Source organism: Lissotriton helveticus, chromosome 1_1, assembly GCF_964261635.1.
Source record: "Lissotriton helveticus chromosome 1_1, aLisHel1.1, whole genome shotgun sequence".
Classification (NCBI taxonomy): domain Eukaryota; kingdom Metazoa; phylum Chordata; class Amphibia; order Caudata; family Salamandridae; genus Lissotriton; species Lissotriton helveticus.
Window position 1 is genome coordinate 1,067,898,928 of NC_136057.1, and position 18,449 is coordinate 1,067,917,376.

Genomic DNA, 18,449 nt, shown 5'->3' on the forward strand with positions numbered 1-18,449 from the left:
AACCTCCCCCATAGACCGGCTCCCCAGTCACTTCGAGCGACCCGGTGGGCGGTCATGGCAATCTCATAGGCCTTGAACCACTGCTGTATGTCGTCGTTCCGGTGATATTCTCGGACCACATCCTTGGGGATGTGGACCTTCTGCTCGGTAGGACCCGGGGAGTGCGGTTGCTCGGGCACCCCTAGGTTTTTGTTCAGTTTGCGTATTTCTATCTCCGCTAGTTTGCACTCGTGCTCGTATGCCAGTCTTTTTTCTTCGAGGTCTCTCTGTCTCTGTTTTTCCTCTCGCTCTTCTCTGAGCCGTAAGTGTTCTAAGTTTATTTTTTGTTCCGCCAGTTTCAATTCTCCGTCTAATCTGAGTCGTGCCAAGTCTAACTCATGTAATCAATTTTTTTCCCGCTCTTGGATCTCTTCACGGGAAGGGCCTGTTCTCCGTTCCTCCGTCCGGGTGGTGTTGACTTCCGGGGCTGCGGGGTCCCGGGGGGGTTGCGGTATTTGTCTCTGTCCAGGCCTCTAGGGCGTTTTTGAAGTCTTCTTTTGTGCTTAGCCCGGTGGTAGCAATGCCTAAGTCCATGCAAAATTGTTTGAGCTCTCGGTGGTTGTATTCTTCCAGCTTTTCCATCTGGAACTTCTCCGCCGATCCGCTCTCTTTGGTCGTCATTGTGGTTTTAGTCGAAGGGTGAGTTACAGTCTGTACGGTACGCGTTGGTCCGGATCGCGCCGCTAGCCGCCAATGTTAGACGGGGACCTGGAGGGTCGGCCGAGCACAGTGATCGCACAGACAGGTAACTTCCCCCCCCCACAGATGGACACCACACAAAGATCAGGGTAACACCTTTTATAGGCACTTCTGGTAGTAGAGTGGGACGATACAAGGCGATCAGGACACGATGATCCTCTCAATTCTAGTCTCTAGTAAGGGAAGGGGGTAGCGGGACAGTCTTGGTACCCACGGGTACGGAGGTGTAACGGTGATAGCTCACAATCCTCGAGCTCGGTGTTCGGAGGGGTCAGACCGCGGCAGTGCCGGCAGGTCCCGAAGAGGTCGTAGGTGGCAACGGGCCGCGGCAGCAGGTCCCACCGAGGATGAAGGTTACAACGGGCCGCGGCAGCGCCAGCAGGTCCCACGAGAATGCAGGTTGCAACGGGCCGCGGCAGCGCCAGCAGGTCCCACGAGGATGAAGGTTACAACGGGCCGCGGCAGCGCCAGCAGGTCCCACGAGGATGAAGGTTGCAGAGGGCCGCGGCAGCGCCAGCAGGTCCCACGAGGATGAAGGTTGCAGAGGGCCGCGGCAGCGCCAGCAGGTAGGACAATAGTTCACAAGGCAGGGCTGTGGCAGCGGCAGCAGTCCGTCAAGGATGAGTTTGTCGCGGTGTCTCTCGACTCCAGGATACAACTGCCTTCCTGTCCTGGGGCGGCCTCAGTTATAGGTCTGGCGCCCTTTGATGTCCGGACCCTCGCTCTTGGAGGTCGGGAGGTCTGGGATGAGGGAGTCCAGACACCCAGCAGGGGGGTGGAGCCAGCGCCCGAGGGGGCTGGGGGTGCTCGGCACCTGGCGGGGGAGAGCCATCGACACTTCTTACTCCCATTGACCTGCCAAGTGGTCCGTTCACCTCCTGGGTGGAGGGTGGTGCCGGGATGTCGGGGCCTGGCCAGGCCCAGGGTTGGGGTCGGGCTGAGGCCGCGCGGCCGCGTGGTGCCGTGTCCAAGATGGCGGCTGGGCCGGGCAATGGTGCTGACGGTGGCCCGGGCCCTGTCATGCGGGGAGGGAGCGAGCCCGTCATGTGGCCTGTCCAACACACACACACACACAGACAGAGCCACACACACAGACACAGACAGAGCCACACACAGACAGAGCCACACACACACACAGACAGAGCCACACACAGAGCCACACACACACACACACACACACACACACACAGAGCCACACACACACACACACACACACACAGAGCCACACACACACACAGAGCCACACACACACACAGAGCCACACACACAGACAGAGCCACACACACACAGACAGAGCCACACACACACAGACAGAGCCACACACACACAGACAGAGCCACACACACACACACACACACAGAGCCACACACACACACACACAGAGCCACACACACACACACACAGAGCCACACACACACACACACACACACAGAGCCACACACACACACACAGAGCCACACACACACACACACACACAGAGCCACACACACAGACACAGACAGAGCCACACAGACACAGACAGAGCCACACACACACACAGACAGAGCCACACACACACAGAGCCACACACACACACAGACAGAGCCACACACACACAGAGCCACACACACACACAGACAGAGCCACACACACACAGAGCCACACACACACACACACACACACACACACAGAGCCACACACACACACACACACACACACACACACAGAGCCACACACACACACACACACACACACAGACAGAGCCACACACACAGACAGAGCCACACACAGAGCCACACACACACAGAGACAGAGCCACACACACACAGAGACAGAGCCACACACACACAGACAGAGCCACACACACACAGACAGAGCCACACACACACAGACAGAGCCACACACACACAGACAGAGCCACACACACAGACAGAGCCACACACACAGACAGACAGAGCCACACACACACAGACAGAGCCACACACACAGACACAGACAGAGCCACACACAGACAGAGCCACACACACACACAGACAGAGCCACACACACACACAGACAGAGCCACACACACACACAGAGCCACACACACACACACACAGAGCCACACACACACACACACACACACACAGACAGAGCCACACACACACAGACAGAGCCACACACACACAGACAGAGCCACACACACACAGACAGAGCCACACACACACAGACAGAGCCACACACACACAGACAGAGCCACACACACACAGACAGAGCCACACACACAGACAGAGCCACACACACAGACAGAGCCACACAGACACAGACAGAGCCACACAGACACAGACAGAGCCACACACACACAGACAGAGCCACACACACAGACAGAGCCACACACACACAGACAGAGCCACACACACAGACAGAGCCACACACACAGACAGAGCCACACACACACAGACAGAGCCACACACACACAGACAGAGCCACACACACACAGACAGAGCCACACACACACAGACAGAGCCACACACACACAGACAGAGCCACACACACACAGACAGAGCCACACACACAGACAGAGCCACACACACAGACAGAGCCACACACACAGACAGAGCCACACACACAGACAGAGCCACACACACAGACAGAGCCACACACACAGACAGAGCCACACACACAGACAGAGCCACACACAGAGCCACACACACACAGAGACAGAGCCACACACACACAGACAGAGCCACACACACACAGACAGAGCCACACACACACAGACAGAGCCACACACACAGACACAGACAGAGCCACACACAGACAGAGCCACACACACACACAGACAGAGCCACACACACACACAGACAGAGCCACACACACACACAGACAGAGCCACACACACACAGAGCCACACACACACACACACAGAGCCACACACACAGACAGAGCCACACACACAGACAGAGCCACACACACAGACAGAGCCACACACACAGACAGAGCCACACACACAGACAGAGCCACACACACAGACAGAGCCACACACACAGACAGAGCCACACACACAGACAGAGCCACACACACAGACAGAGCCACACACACAGACAGAGCCACACACACAGACAGAGCCACACACACAGACAGAGCCACACACACACAGACAGAGCCACACACACAGACAGAGCCACACACACAGACAGAGCCACACACACAGACAGAGCCACACACACAGACAGAGCCACACACACAGACAGAGCCACACACACACAGACAGAGCCACACACACACAGACAGAGCCACACACAGACAGAGCCACACACACAGACAGAGCCACACACACAGACAGAGCCACACACACAGACAGAGCCACACACACACAGACAGAGCCACACACACAGACAGAGCCACACACAGAGCCACACACACACAGAGACAGAGCCACACACACACAGAGACAGAGCCACACACACACAGACAGAGCCACACACACACAGACAGAGCCACACACACACAGACAGAGCCACACACACAGACAGAGCCACACACACAGACAGAGCCACACACACAGACAGAGCCACACACACACACAGACAGAGCCACACACACACAGAGCCACACACACACACAGACAGAGCGCCACACACACAGAGCCACACACACACACACACACACACACACACAGAGCCACACACACACACACACACACACACACACACACAGACAGAGCCACACACACACAGACAGAGCCACACACACACAGACAGAGCCACACACACACACACACACACAGAGCCACACACACACACACACACACACAGAGCCACACACACACACACACACACAGAGCCACACACACACACACACACACAGAGCCACACACACACACACAGAGCCACACACACACACACACACAGAGCCACACACACACACACACACGAGCCACACACACACACACACACACAGAGCCACACACACACACACAGAGCCACACACACACAGACAGAGCCACACACACACAGACAGAGCCACACACACACAGACAGAGCCACACACACAGACAGAGCCACACACACAGACAGAGCCACACACACAGACAGAGCCACACACACAGACAGAGCCACACACACAGACAGAGCCACACACACAGACAGAGCCACACACACAGACAGAGCCACACACACAGACAGAGCCACACACACAGACAGAGCCACACACACAGACAGAGCCACACACACAGACAGAGCCACACACACAGACAGAGCCACACACACAGACAGAGCCACACACACAGACAGAGCCACACACACAGACAGAGCCACACACACACACACAGAGCCACACACACACACACACACACAGAGCCACACACACACACACACACACACAGAGCCACACACACACACACACACACACAGAGCCACACACACACACACACAGAGCCACACACACACACACACAGAGCCACACACACACAGACAGAGCCACACACACACAGACAGAGCCACACACACACAGACAGAGCCACACACACACAGACAGAGCCACACACACACAGACAGAGCCACACACACACAGACAGAGCCACACACACACACAGACAGAGCCACACACACACACAGACAGAGCCACACACACACAGACAGAGCCACACACACACACAGACAGAGCCACACACACACACAGACAGAGCCACACACACACACAGACAGAGCCACACACACACAGACAGAGCCACACACACACACACAGACAGAGCCACACACACACACAGACAGAGCCACACACACAGACAGAGCCACACACACACACAGACAGAGCCACACACACACACAGACAGAGCCACACACACACACAGACAGAGCCACACACACAGACAGAGCCACACACACAGACAGAGCCACACACACAGACAGAGCCACACACACAGACAGAGCCACACACACAGACAGAGCCACACACACAGACAGAGCCACACACACAGACAGAGCCACACACACAGACAGAGCCACACACACAGACAGAGCCACACACACAGACAGAGCCACACACACAGACAGAGCCACACACACAGACAGAGCCACACACACACAGACAGAGCCACACACACAGACAGAGCCACACACACACAGACAGAGCCACACAGACACAGACAGAGCCACACAGACACAGACAGAGCCACACAGACACAGACAGAGCCACACACACACAGACAGAGCCACACACACAGACAGAGCCACACACACAGACAGAGCCACACACACAGACAGAGCCACACACAGAGCCACACACAGAGCCACACACACACAGAGACAGAGCCACACACACACAGAGACAGAGCCACACACACACAGAGACAGAGCCACACACACACAGAGACAGAGCCACACACACACAGACAGAGCCACACACACACAGACAGAGCCACACACACACAGACAGAGCCACACACACACAGACAGAGCCACACACACACAGACAGAGCCACACACACACAGACAGAGCCACACACACACAGACAGAGCCACACACACACACACACACAGACAGAGCCACACACACACAGACAGAGCCACACACACACAGACAGAGCCACACACACACACACACACACACAGAGCCACACACACACACACACAGACAGAGCCACACACACACACACACACAGAGCCACACACACACACACACACAGAGCCACACACACACACACACACACAGAGCCACACACACACACACACACACAGAGCCACACACACACACACACACACAGAGCCACACACACACACACACACACAGAGCCACACACACAGACAGAGCCACACACACACAGACAGAGCCACACACACACAGACAGAGCCACACACACACAGACAGAGCCACACACACAGACAGAGCCACACACACAGACAGAGCCACACACACAGACAGAGCCACACACACAGACAGAGCCACACACACACACAGACAGAGCCACACACACACAGACAGAGCCACACACACACACACAGACAGAGCCACACACACAGACAGAGCCACACACACAGACAGAGCCACACACACAGACAGAGCCACACACACAGACAGAGCCACACACACAGACAGAGCCACACACACACACACACACACAGAGCCACACACACACACACACACACAGAGCCACACACACACACACACACACAGAGCCACACACACACACACACACACACAGAGCCACACACACACACACACACACAGAGCCACACACACACACACACACACAGAGCCACACACACACACACACACACAGAGCCACACACACACACACACACAGAGCCACACACACACACAGAGCCACACACACACACACAGAGCCACACACACACACACAGAGCCACACACACACAGACAGAGCCACACACACACAGACAGAGCCACACACACAGACAGAGCCACACACACACAGACAGAGCCACACACACACAGACAGAGCCACACACACACAGACAGAGCCACACACACACAGACAGAGCCACACACACACACAGACAGAGCCACACACACACACAGACAGAGCCACACACACACAGACAGAGCCACACACACACAGACAGAGCCACACACACACAGACAGAGCCACACACACACAGACAGAGCCACACACACACAGACAGAGCCACACACACACAGACAGAGCCACACACACACAGACAGAGCCACACACACACAGACAGAGCCACACACACACAGACAGAGCCACACACACAGACAGAGCCACACACACAGACAGAGCCACACACACAGACAGAGCCACACACACAGACAGAGCCACACACACAGACAGAGCCACACACACAGACAGAGCCACACACACAGACAGAGCCACACACACAGACAGAGCCACACACACAGACAGAGCCACACACACAGACAGAGCCACACACACAGACAGAGCCACACACACAGACAGAGCCACACACACAGACAGAGCCACACACACAGACAGAGCCACACACACAGACAGAGCCACACACACAGACAGAGCCACACACACAGACAGAGCCACACACACAGACAGAGCCACACAGACACAGACAGAGCCACACACACACAGACAGAGCCACACACACACAGACAGAGCCACACACAGACAGAGCCACACACACAGACAGAGCCACACACACAGACAGAGCCACACACACAGACAGAGCCACACACACAGACAGAGCCACACACACAGACAGAGCCACACACACAGACAGAGCCACACACACAGACAGAGCCACACACAGAGCCACACACACACAGAGACAGAGCCACACACACACAGAGACAGAGCCACACACACACAGACAGAGCCACACACACACAGACAGAGCCACACACACACAGACAGAGCCACACACACAGACAGAGCCACACACACAGACAGAGCCACACACACAGACAGAGCCACACAGACAGACAGAGCCACACAGACAGACAGAGCCACACAGACAGACAGAGCCACACAGACAGAGGGGAAGGGTGGGGGGGAGAGAGGAGGCGGCGGAAGGCGGGCACACAGTGTACAGCAGCAGCGGCAGCCAGGGAGCGCATCGGCCGGGACGGGAGAGCCGAGAAGAGGGGTGGTGGTGGGGGTGGGGGGGGGGGGGGGGAGGAGGAGGCGCCATGTTTCTCCAAGGTCAAGCACAAAAGAGACTGAGAAACGCCCCGTCCTTTTCAGACTGGGGGGCGTGTTTTTCTTTCTTCCCCATTGGCTGGAATGTAAACAACGGGCGTGTTTTTGACTGTTACATTTCAGCCAATGGAGAATGAGAAAGAAACGAAAAAACACACCCCTCAATCCGAAAAAGACGGGGCTTAGCTGAAAAAAATGACATCACTAAAACGTCTTCTCCAATGGCTGGCTGCCGTTTAGGAAGCCAGCCAATGAAGAAGAGGGGTGGGATTTACCCTCGCTACTAAGTAACATAAAATCTTGGCAGGGAGACTGCGCATGTGCACAGCCTACGCTAGCCGAGACCTAAAAAAGTGGGTTCTGGAAACATCGAAGTAGAAAGGAATCACTATGCTTAAACTACTACTGCATTGGTCATTTCTGGAACAACTGCACCAACTGATCATCCATTCTAAGCCACAAAAAAAAAAAAACTCCGATGGGTGGTGCATGGCTAGTCATAGCAGCTAAAATAAGGTCTCTCTAAACTGTGAATGGCAGAGAACAAGAATTCAGATCTCCATTTTATATCAAGGAAATTTTATTCCAAACACTTCATTCAGTTAAGGAAGCATGCTGTGCGGGAGAGAGGAATCCTAAAATCTGTATTCTTTTCCCCCTTGTAATTTCTTGAATTGGGAGAGCTGAGAGGCTTTAATTTCACTAGATTAATTCAACAGAAAATTGAATTTGAAACGATTGCTCTAGTCTTTAGATTTTCCCAGCTTGAGCAAACTCATGTGCACGATTATTAGTAGGTTATCTCATTACAAGTATTCTAGTATCCAAGACATTAGTCGTGTCACTTAACAGTTGGAAAAAAAAAAAAACTCATCAGATCATTAGTCACAAACAAGAAACTCTTGAGCTGCTAACGGAAAAATGTCATCTAATGGTGCCTGCCATCAGTAGACAACTGGAAGAGAGCTCAAAACTTAAGTAGCTGAGAAATCGGTTTTTTTAAATGGACTCAAAAGGCTACTTTTACCAGGACAAGATGGCACCTGAGGTACTTTGTGAGCTCTTATCATAGCCTGCCTTTTTTTGTAAGTTACTTTATTGCAAGGCTTTTACTGGTCCGTAGGAACAAGCAAGCATGATAGGGAGTCACACTTTTCTTAAGGAAAAAAACTAAACAAGTCGTAGCACCTTCAAAAGTAACTTCCTGACTCTCCAAAAGCTGGTGTAATTTCAACTTTTCGGGAAAGATTGAAAACAAAACAGCACTTGGTTAATGAAGAAATGGGGACTACTTTGTCCAAGTTTGAGGAGACGTTTGCAAGGGAATCACTTCTAAAGATTTAGAACTGAATACCACTTGCCAACCATGCTATTTGGTCGACGACAAGAGTCAAATGTGCACTATGAGAACAAAGTATGAAATAACTATAATAAAGTACTTGCAGATATTTTTTTTTTCTCTATCTTTGTAAAAAAAAAAAAAAAATGTAGTATGACACATACCCATTATAGGGCCAGGATTCAATCCATATTTTATCAGCTCTTCTTTTAGATCTTCATTGCTCAGTCCAGTTACATCAAAGTCATCTTGTTCTTCTGGTCTCGGCTTGTCAGTTTTCTTTGTAGCCTTCTGGAACAAAGGGAAGATAGCACTGGTTAATAGCGGCATGTATTTGAACAGTGACACAGGAAGGCTGCTTAATGAAACAGTTTCAGGTTTTGAGTGTACCCAATGGACTATGGACACTAAATGCTTTGTCAGGTCAAAGACAGCAGGAGCCACTTCATTAATAGTAATCATGCTCCACCTGCATGTACTAGGATTTGGGTATGCTCACTGCCCCTGCTGGGTACAGCCAAAGACCCAACAGAACCTAGTACTGAGCAACCCTAATTCCAGGGCCACCTGACCTTAAACCATGGCCCAAAGAATGTGGGTTTAGAGCCTGACCAACTACCACTCCTATCGCATATGCCAACTGGCAACTCTTTAGACTAAAGGCTCAGAGCAAAAGCCCTAAATTCGGCACCCCTTTTTGTCAACTACAATATTCTGCAGGCACCTTTCTCCTGGATCACCCCAGTCTGCATGTCAGCTTTAAAATATTAACAGTGATGCGTCAAGGGAGGTCTTCAATGCAATAGTATGGTAATCTGATGTGAAGAGATGCAAAGTGGCAACTAAAGGCCACTCCGAGTACAAGTGCCTCACAACAGCCACTGAGAACAGGGTTAGGAAAGTGTGCAAGACAATGTGCAATGTCCAGTGATTGAAAGATGGAAAATTTGCCACACCACGATTCTAATATCCCATCACACAGCACTTGCCCAAAGCCCCCCCTCTTTCATTTTAATTTTGGCACAAGTTGAATTTCCATTTGAACAAACAATTCCAAGACCTCAGCTGTGGGCAGTCAGATTAGAATGTTCTCGATCACTTCCTTACACTACATGCGGCTTGTGGGTCAGTGCCTTAAGCTTCCACACTTACAACCGAATAAATGGTAACGCCAAAGGAAATTGGTGAAAGGATGACCAGTCATGGTCATCTCATTTGGGGTACTCTATAGGAAGTGATTTTGGCCAGAACTGGCTCAGGTGTAACCCTCAAAAAGAAAAACTGTTCTTGTGGGCAAGTTGTTCTTCAGGATTCAATAATTTAGTCTCCATGATACGAGCTAATTTCATCTGTGACAAACATTTTACAGCAGACAGATGTCAAGTGTCCAAAATGCTTTTGAGTTTGCCAATTCCAAAATGTCAGACAAAAACTATTGGCTAATTAGATTATTTTTGCATGTTAATGCTGTACATGAACTGGACCGTAGTTGTACTGGTGGACAACTTTCCAAAAGAGTAGCTTTCCTATGTCCATCTAGAACCATTTGTACAAAACCCAAACAAATACTGAATGGAGCTCTAAAAATAGAGCTAAAGAAACTGATGTGTTAGACTTTATGAAATAGCCTGTACCAGGACAGGGCCAAGAGAAGAGCCAAATGATGAAGTGTTTATCAGTAAGTTAATATGTGCTGGGCCTTGAAGACCAAAGTATGGCATCTAAATATCTAAAACAAGCTCACTACTCCATCAAGTTCCCTTCTCCATTGTATACCCTTTAATAAAGATACAGTAAATAAAGTGTGACTATACTATGTAAAATGTCCTCGTTAAGTCATGGAGAATCAAATTTAGACAAATTGTGGATGACCCAAAAAATGATTTAGTCAAGGAAGAAACTTAAGACTTTATAAGTCAAATAAAATACCAATTAGATATCTGGCGGCTATGGAACCCAGGGTACAGGGAGGGCACTTGTGTCTCAGCTAAGCTGAACACGTGGTCCCGAATAGACTATTGGATAGCAACATGCGGGGCTAGTACTTGGACAAGCTCAATAGACCATATGCCCAAGACACGATCAGATTATGCAACTATCCGACTGGTAATGGCACTCCCTACACACACCCCTAGGCAATTTATGTGGCGCTTTTCGACGATCGCACTGCTGGACCAAGTATTTCTTGCGGGCTTAAGGCAAGCCATAATACATTTTTCTTAGCATAACCTGGGATCAGTCACTAGAGCCCAAACACTATGGGAGGCATGCAAAGTGACAATTCGAGGATTCTCTATAGTTAGATGAGCCAGAGTATTATGGGACATATGACTACTAGCAAAAGGAAAAAAAGAAATCCGATCACTAGAAATGGAATACACGCGGACTCCGAGCCCCACACTACTGATTGAAATCAGGAATAAAATGACTATATACCAGGAGTTTGCCGAAAATGAGGTGAAATACCTTTCAAGAAGACAAGTGGCACGAAATTATGGGGAGAGGCCATTTGGGTCATGCACTAGCTGGCAGGATACAAAACATGTGCACCCCACAGCATATAGTACAGATAATGGTTGCAAATAGCATACCATATTACGACACAACCTCCATTATAGATAGGTTCTCAGATTATACACACCTATAGTCCATACACGTTAACACTCCTGAAGACGAAATAAACAAATATCTTGATTACATAGCTTTGGCTTGGTTCTCCGATGCACATTGGTAATCTGCTGCATAAAGTATTCCCTAAGACGAGACAAAAGACGCAATCAGATCCCTTCCCAATGGTAAAAGCTCTGGGAACGGATGGTCTGCCCAGCAAAATATATAAAAAAAAATAGTGATCCCCTGTCCCCCCCCTCCATCTCTTAGGTATGTACACAGAGGCATATGATAATGGAATCCTTCGCCCTACACGTAGACAAGCATTACTAATTACACTGCTCAAACCAGAGAAAAACCCGGCCCACTGCGATGCATACCGGCCTTTATCCCTCAAACTCTGATAATAAAATCCTTGCCAAAATAATAGCAACCAGACTACAACCACTAATGCAAAAGTTGGGATGAATCCTGATTGGTCAGGTAATACTAACGCGATCAATGACGCACAACCTGCCCACTATATTTGCCATGTTTCACCAGCTTGCCCGGACCTGCCTGCGGCTGCAGCCTTTCTAGACGCAATCAAGGCATTTGATTCAATAGAATGGCAGTTTATGTTCTGAGTCCTCTATAAGACTGGGATTCCCGCAACCGTTTCTGCACTGGATTAAAATGTTACATACCAAACCATGTGCGAGGCTGCGGATAAATTGTACTATGCTGCGCCCTTATATATACATAGAACACAGCAAGGATGCCCACTGTCACCCCTACTGCTCACACTACCAATCGAACCGCTAGAGGGTAAGATTAGCCAAACGCATGCACACAGCATTGCAGTTACGGTTACGCCCTATTAGCGTATTATATGCAGATGATATGGTATTATCCGGAAGACAACCTAAGCACACTAATACAAAAATACACAAGATTTTAATATTACTCCGGACAAGGTATAAATTGGACCAAGTCGGTAGAAATGCCGCTAACACCGGCCACAAAACAAATCCTATTTGATTTCCCTCTGCAATGGCAAACTGAGCCAGTCAGAAACATAGATATTTGAATACATTGGGACCCTGAATTGGGGGTGCAGGAGAATTACGGCAAGGCCCTTACAAGACTGGAAAGCCAAGTAGCTAGATGGATCTGGCTGCCACTGGCCGACAGAATTGTGATCCTAAAAACAGTGGTTCTACCATGTTTTCTCTATCTTTTTATGAACATACCCACGGTCCTTACACATGTTTTTCATAAAGCTATGCTCCTGTCGTACTGCACTCACATGGGCTGGCAAATAACCCAGAGCGGGGTGGGAGGCACTCACTCAACCTTAGAAGCAAGGTGGGTTTGGGGCCCCGGACTTACACCTTTATTATTTGTGTGCTCAAGCATAATACGTGAATTACTGGCTACATCACCATAATTACATCTCACATGGAGCTGTGGAGACGGATATAGCCCACCCAACACTATTAGTTACCCTGGTGACACAACCAAAGCGTTGGACTCCACACACCGAGATAAACCCTGTAGCCACTACAACAATAGCATGACATAAATTGATGCAACTGGCTGACGGGTCCCCCACCTATGCTCCTGCACTGCAACACCACTCCCAAATAACAGTGATACATGTACAAAAGACACAAGCACGACCAAAGCCACCTCTGCAGCAAAAGAACTACACAGCTGGATCACCATCTGCTCATACAAGCTCGCATCCCTCTGCCACCCCGTCAAACAACGCCCCCTGACGACCACAGGGTTGACCACCGACCTCCAAGAAGGGAGGCGCTCCTGCAGACGCCATGAGAAAATCTGGAGTAACAGAAAAACACCGGAGACCAGAACACCTACAAGAACGCCATGACCGAATACCACTAACACATAAGAGACGCCAAGAGTACTTTTATCAAGAACATAATCAACACCAACAACACAAAAGAACTCTTCAAAGTCATATAGTAATTCCCCAAACCCCCCAGCGAAGCAACGGACGTCACACCATTGCAGGAGCTCTGCAACGAACTCAGCTCCTACTTCCACCTGAAAATCAAGGCCCTCAACAACTTCAGCGAACAGACTCAAGACACCACCCTCATCTCCACCACCAACAAGCCTCCCACCAACACCTGGAAACTAGCTACCACTGAAGACAAAGCCACGACCATGAAAAATATCCACTCAGGAGCCCATTCGGACCCCTGCCCACCGCACATCTACCACCATAGCACCAGAACTATGCAGCACCATTAACACCTCCTTCGAATCCAGCATCTTCCCAGACGCCTGTAAGTGGGCAGAGGTCAAGCCCATCTATCTCCTTCCCTTCGCAGCCAAAGTCACCGAGAGATTAGTCAATGCCCAGCTGACCACCATCATCGAAGAGAACGCCATCCTAGACTCTTCCCACTCCAGATTCCGCAGCAACCACAGCACCGAGACCGCCCTCCTTGCCGCCACCCACGACATCCACATGCTACTAGACCAGGGTCACACCGTGGCCCTCATCCTACTAGACCTATCTGAAGCCTTCGACACCATCTCCCACCACACTTCACGACGCCGGCATACGGGGAACCGCCCTCAGCTAGATCCGCTCCTTCCTCACCGGCAGAACCCAAAAGGATCAAACTACCACCCTTCCTCTCCCAACGCACAGAGATAGACCACGGAGTATCCAAAGGATCCTTGCTTGGCCCCACGCTCTTCAACATCTACACGGCCTCCCTCACCGCCATCGCTAGACAGCATGGGTCAGCAGCTTCCTACACTGACGACACCCAGCTCATCCTCTCCCTCACAAAGTACCCCTAAGATAACTGACTCAGCTTCCAGTAAGGAAAGAAAGACATTGCAGCCTGGATGAACAACAGCTGCCTTAAGCTCAACTCAGAGAAGACAGAGGTCCTCGTCCTTGGACCCTCCTTCTCTGCCTAGTGGCCTCGGACACCCTACCCATTTCATCAGACCACGCCCAAAACTTGGGCATCATTCTAGACTTCTCCCTCACAATGACTCGCCAGATCAACGCCGTCGCCTCCACCTGCTTCAACTCCCTCTGCATCCCCCACAAGACCTAAAAGTGGATCCCACCCAAATGCAGAAAGATCACCCATATACTTATAACCAGCAGACTGGACTATGGCAACGCCCTCTATGACAGAATCAACAAAACCCTGCTACATAAGCCCCAAACCATCCAGAACATCCGAGCCAGACTCCTCCTCTGAACCCCTCGACACAAGTACATGACCCAGAACTTACGAGACCTCCACTGTCTTCCCATCGAGAAGAGAGTAACCTTCAAGTTACTCAACCACACCTACAAATCCCTCAACAAGAGTCTCCTTTCACGTACCCAAAAGGAACCTCTGCTTCGCCGACCTCGCCCTAGCAGAGACCCTGCACATCCACAAGCCCAGAGCAGACGGAAGAGCCTGCTCCTACGTCGCAGCAAAGACCTGGAACAAGCTCCCAGTAAACATCAGACGCTCCCCCACTTTGCACACCTTCCGGCAGAGCCTCAAGACCTGGCTCTACGACTGATCCGAAGCTGCAACACCCGCCTCCCACCCCCAGCGCATTGAGACTAGCGTGCTTCACAAACTCCTGATTGATTGAAGGGCCCCTGTTGCCTATGGGCCAGGGGATGCATGTTGGGGGGGGGGGGGGGGGCGGTCATGGTGTGCCCCCATATGCATGCACATACAGTTGCTGCACGGCATGGACTGCTTTTCTAACACCCACCACCATGGGACCACCAAAGCACTGCCCGCCAGACCAATGTTTGTTAAAGCCAATAGAGCTCCAACAGTGGATAATTATCAAACTATGCTACAGGCTGTATACAGTTATTTTGATGCATGCAATCCCACAGATTACCATAGTAAGCAAGTGTTTTGGTGCTGTTCATCCACTCTGATAAACCATGGCAGTACAAGACTTCAACTATGATTTTTCTGGTACGGCCAGATTAAGAGGGGTATAAGATTTTGCTAAATGTAATTCGGCACATATCTGCACTTCAGTAAGGCCTTTGTTGGTTATAGTATCAAGCCAATTGTAAAGGCTAGAAGCCTTATAAGTTCACAGGGGAAACTTGTCAGATTCCTTAGGAGTGATCAGTTTATAATGAAACGTTCTGACAAAGCAAGTCAGCTTGAGTTCTTTATTGTGAAAAAGCACAGACGGGTGGACTGTTAATATACTGAGTTATATCAGTTCTTGTATTAGACTGAATCTTACAGTTTACCATAGTAGGCAAGGGTTTCGGTGGCTAATTCGAAAAACCACTAGAATAGGAGTTTTTTACTATGGTAAGCCTTAATAGGGATTTTAGATTATTTTGGACAGTAGGATTTAGTGCCTATATAGTTCAAATATTTCTGCATACGTTGTGAAAAAGCTTAGGAGTAACACAATAGGTCTTCGATGGCACCAAGCTAATGATAAAGGTGATAGGTCAGATTGTTTATTTTAAAAAGTTAAAACAAAAAAGGTATTTGGTCAGCCACATTGATTGTGGAAAATGTATGGATGGATTGTTATTACACTGATTAAAGCCTAAAGATAGGTATTTTGCTAGATGAAAACCTCAGATAATTTGCATGGAAGGCTCTTGGCATTCGTTACCCCTCTCCCCCGGACAAACCCTATAGGACAAAAGCTGCTCCTTTCCCACTGGAACTGGTGACTGCTTGAGTAAGAAACAAAGAAGGTTCCTGGACAGTTTTCAAATAACATTTGCCAGAGAAAGGGTGGGCTGATTTGAAGTTAATCAATTTCCTGGACATAAACCCAAGGCCCTGGTCGTGATGTGGGACCAAGTTTTAAACCTCAACGGCTATTCAGCTACTAGATGGGGGGCAGAAGTCATGCATATTAACCTCCAAAGCTTTAGGCAGGGAAAAGGTAACTTTTAAAAGTCGTTTTTAACGATTTTCACAAAATTGTATCCATTAAATTGAATTCGAAAGAACTATCAAAAAGATATCTATGTAAAGGCAATGAAAAACAGTGGTTAAGATGTACAATGCATAACAGGTAATTTTTCCTGGTCCACTATTGGAACTGGTGACTTAAGCCACACTGCCAAAGTTAAAAACACTGAGATGAATTAGAGGACTGTGTTATGTTTTCCATACGTTAAACGCTTATTAGGTCTCGGCCTGCGTCGCACTGCGTAAGCAGTGGGCGGAGTCCGAGATTTTATGTTTTGGCTACAGTGGGGCTTGAACCCACCCCTCTTTTCCATTGGCTGGCTTCCTAAATGGAGACCAGCCATTGGAGGAGAGGGGCGTCACTCTGTTCAAGCCCCGTCTTTTTGCGATTAAGGGAGCGTGTTTTTTGCAGTTTTTAAGCCGCGACGTCATCCGTCACTCAACTGCTAAAAAACACGCCCCCGAATCGCAAAATGACCGTGTGTTTCTCCAAGGCATTTCTGCCTCACCTCGGAGAAACGTGGTCGTGTGGAGCCCTCCTCTCTTGTTTGGGGTAAGCGTGGAGTCCTCGGAATGCGAGAGAAAAGGGCCCGCTCGATGTGCCTTTCTTCCTCTCTTGCTGCGGAGCACGGATTTGGGAAGCCTTGGTGAAGCTCCGCCTAACGACGCCTTTGATTGGCAACTTCTTAGCTAAATCGAAGAGCTACAACTGGTCGCTCTGCACAGGAGCAACAAGCGGCTACAGTGATCCTCCAGCCCGGCTGGGAAGCGAGTGAAGTTTCTCACCCCCCCCCCCCCCCCCCCAAGTGTTCAGGAGGCGCCTGGGAGTTCATAAGCGGCGACGTAGTTGTAACGCAGAATAGACAGAGACCTGGGCGTAGGCATGGCAGAGTTGCGGCCCACTCCCGCTGCTGGGACCCCTTTGTTACCTTTCAACCCGCTGGTACCCCCCGGCCTGCAGGCCATCTAGGGGGAGTGCCGTCGCCTGTACCCTGAGCAGCCCAACCTGCTCCAGGTCACCACCATCGTCAAGTACTGGTGAGGAGAGTGAAAGAGGGCTGCACTACCTACAGAACAAGTCATATGGAGGGGTACATGCCTGGGTGGGAGGGGGGCACAGTGTGCTGGGAGGGTGAGCAGTGATACACTGAAAGTACATGTAACAGTGCCTGCTCATGACGTACTCATTGTGAGTGATGAT

The 18,449-nt window shown here is 50.3% G+C and overlaps 1 protein-coding gene across 9 annotated transcripts in view; it reads right to left on the reverse strand.

The window, feature by feature from the left end:
• The window catches only part of TMPO (thymopoietin), a 134,510-nt gene that overhangs the window by 91,265 nt on the left and 24,796 nt on the right, over nucleotides 1-18,449 (reverse strand). For 6 of the 9 annotated variants that reach the window (XM_078677978.1, XM_078677980.1, XM_078677979.1 and 3 more), the window contains exon 2: nucleotides 9,854-9,980. In XM_078677978.1, the coding sequence (XP_078534104.1) occupies nucleotides 9,854-9,980 (127 nt within the window). The remainder of the gene's footprint in view (nucleotides 1-9,853; nucleotides 9,981-18,449) is intronic. The other 3 variants (XM_078677981.1, XM_078677976.1, XM_078677974.1) reach the window with 1 other exon arrangement.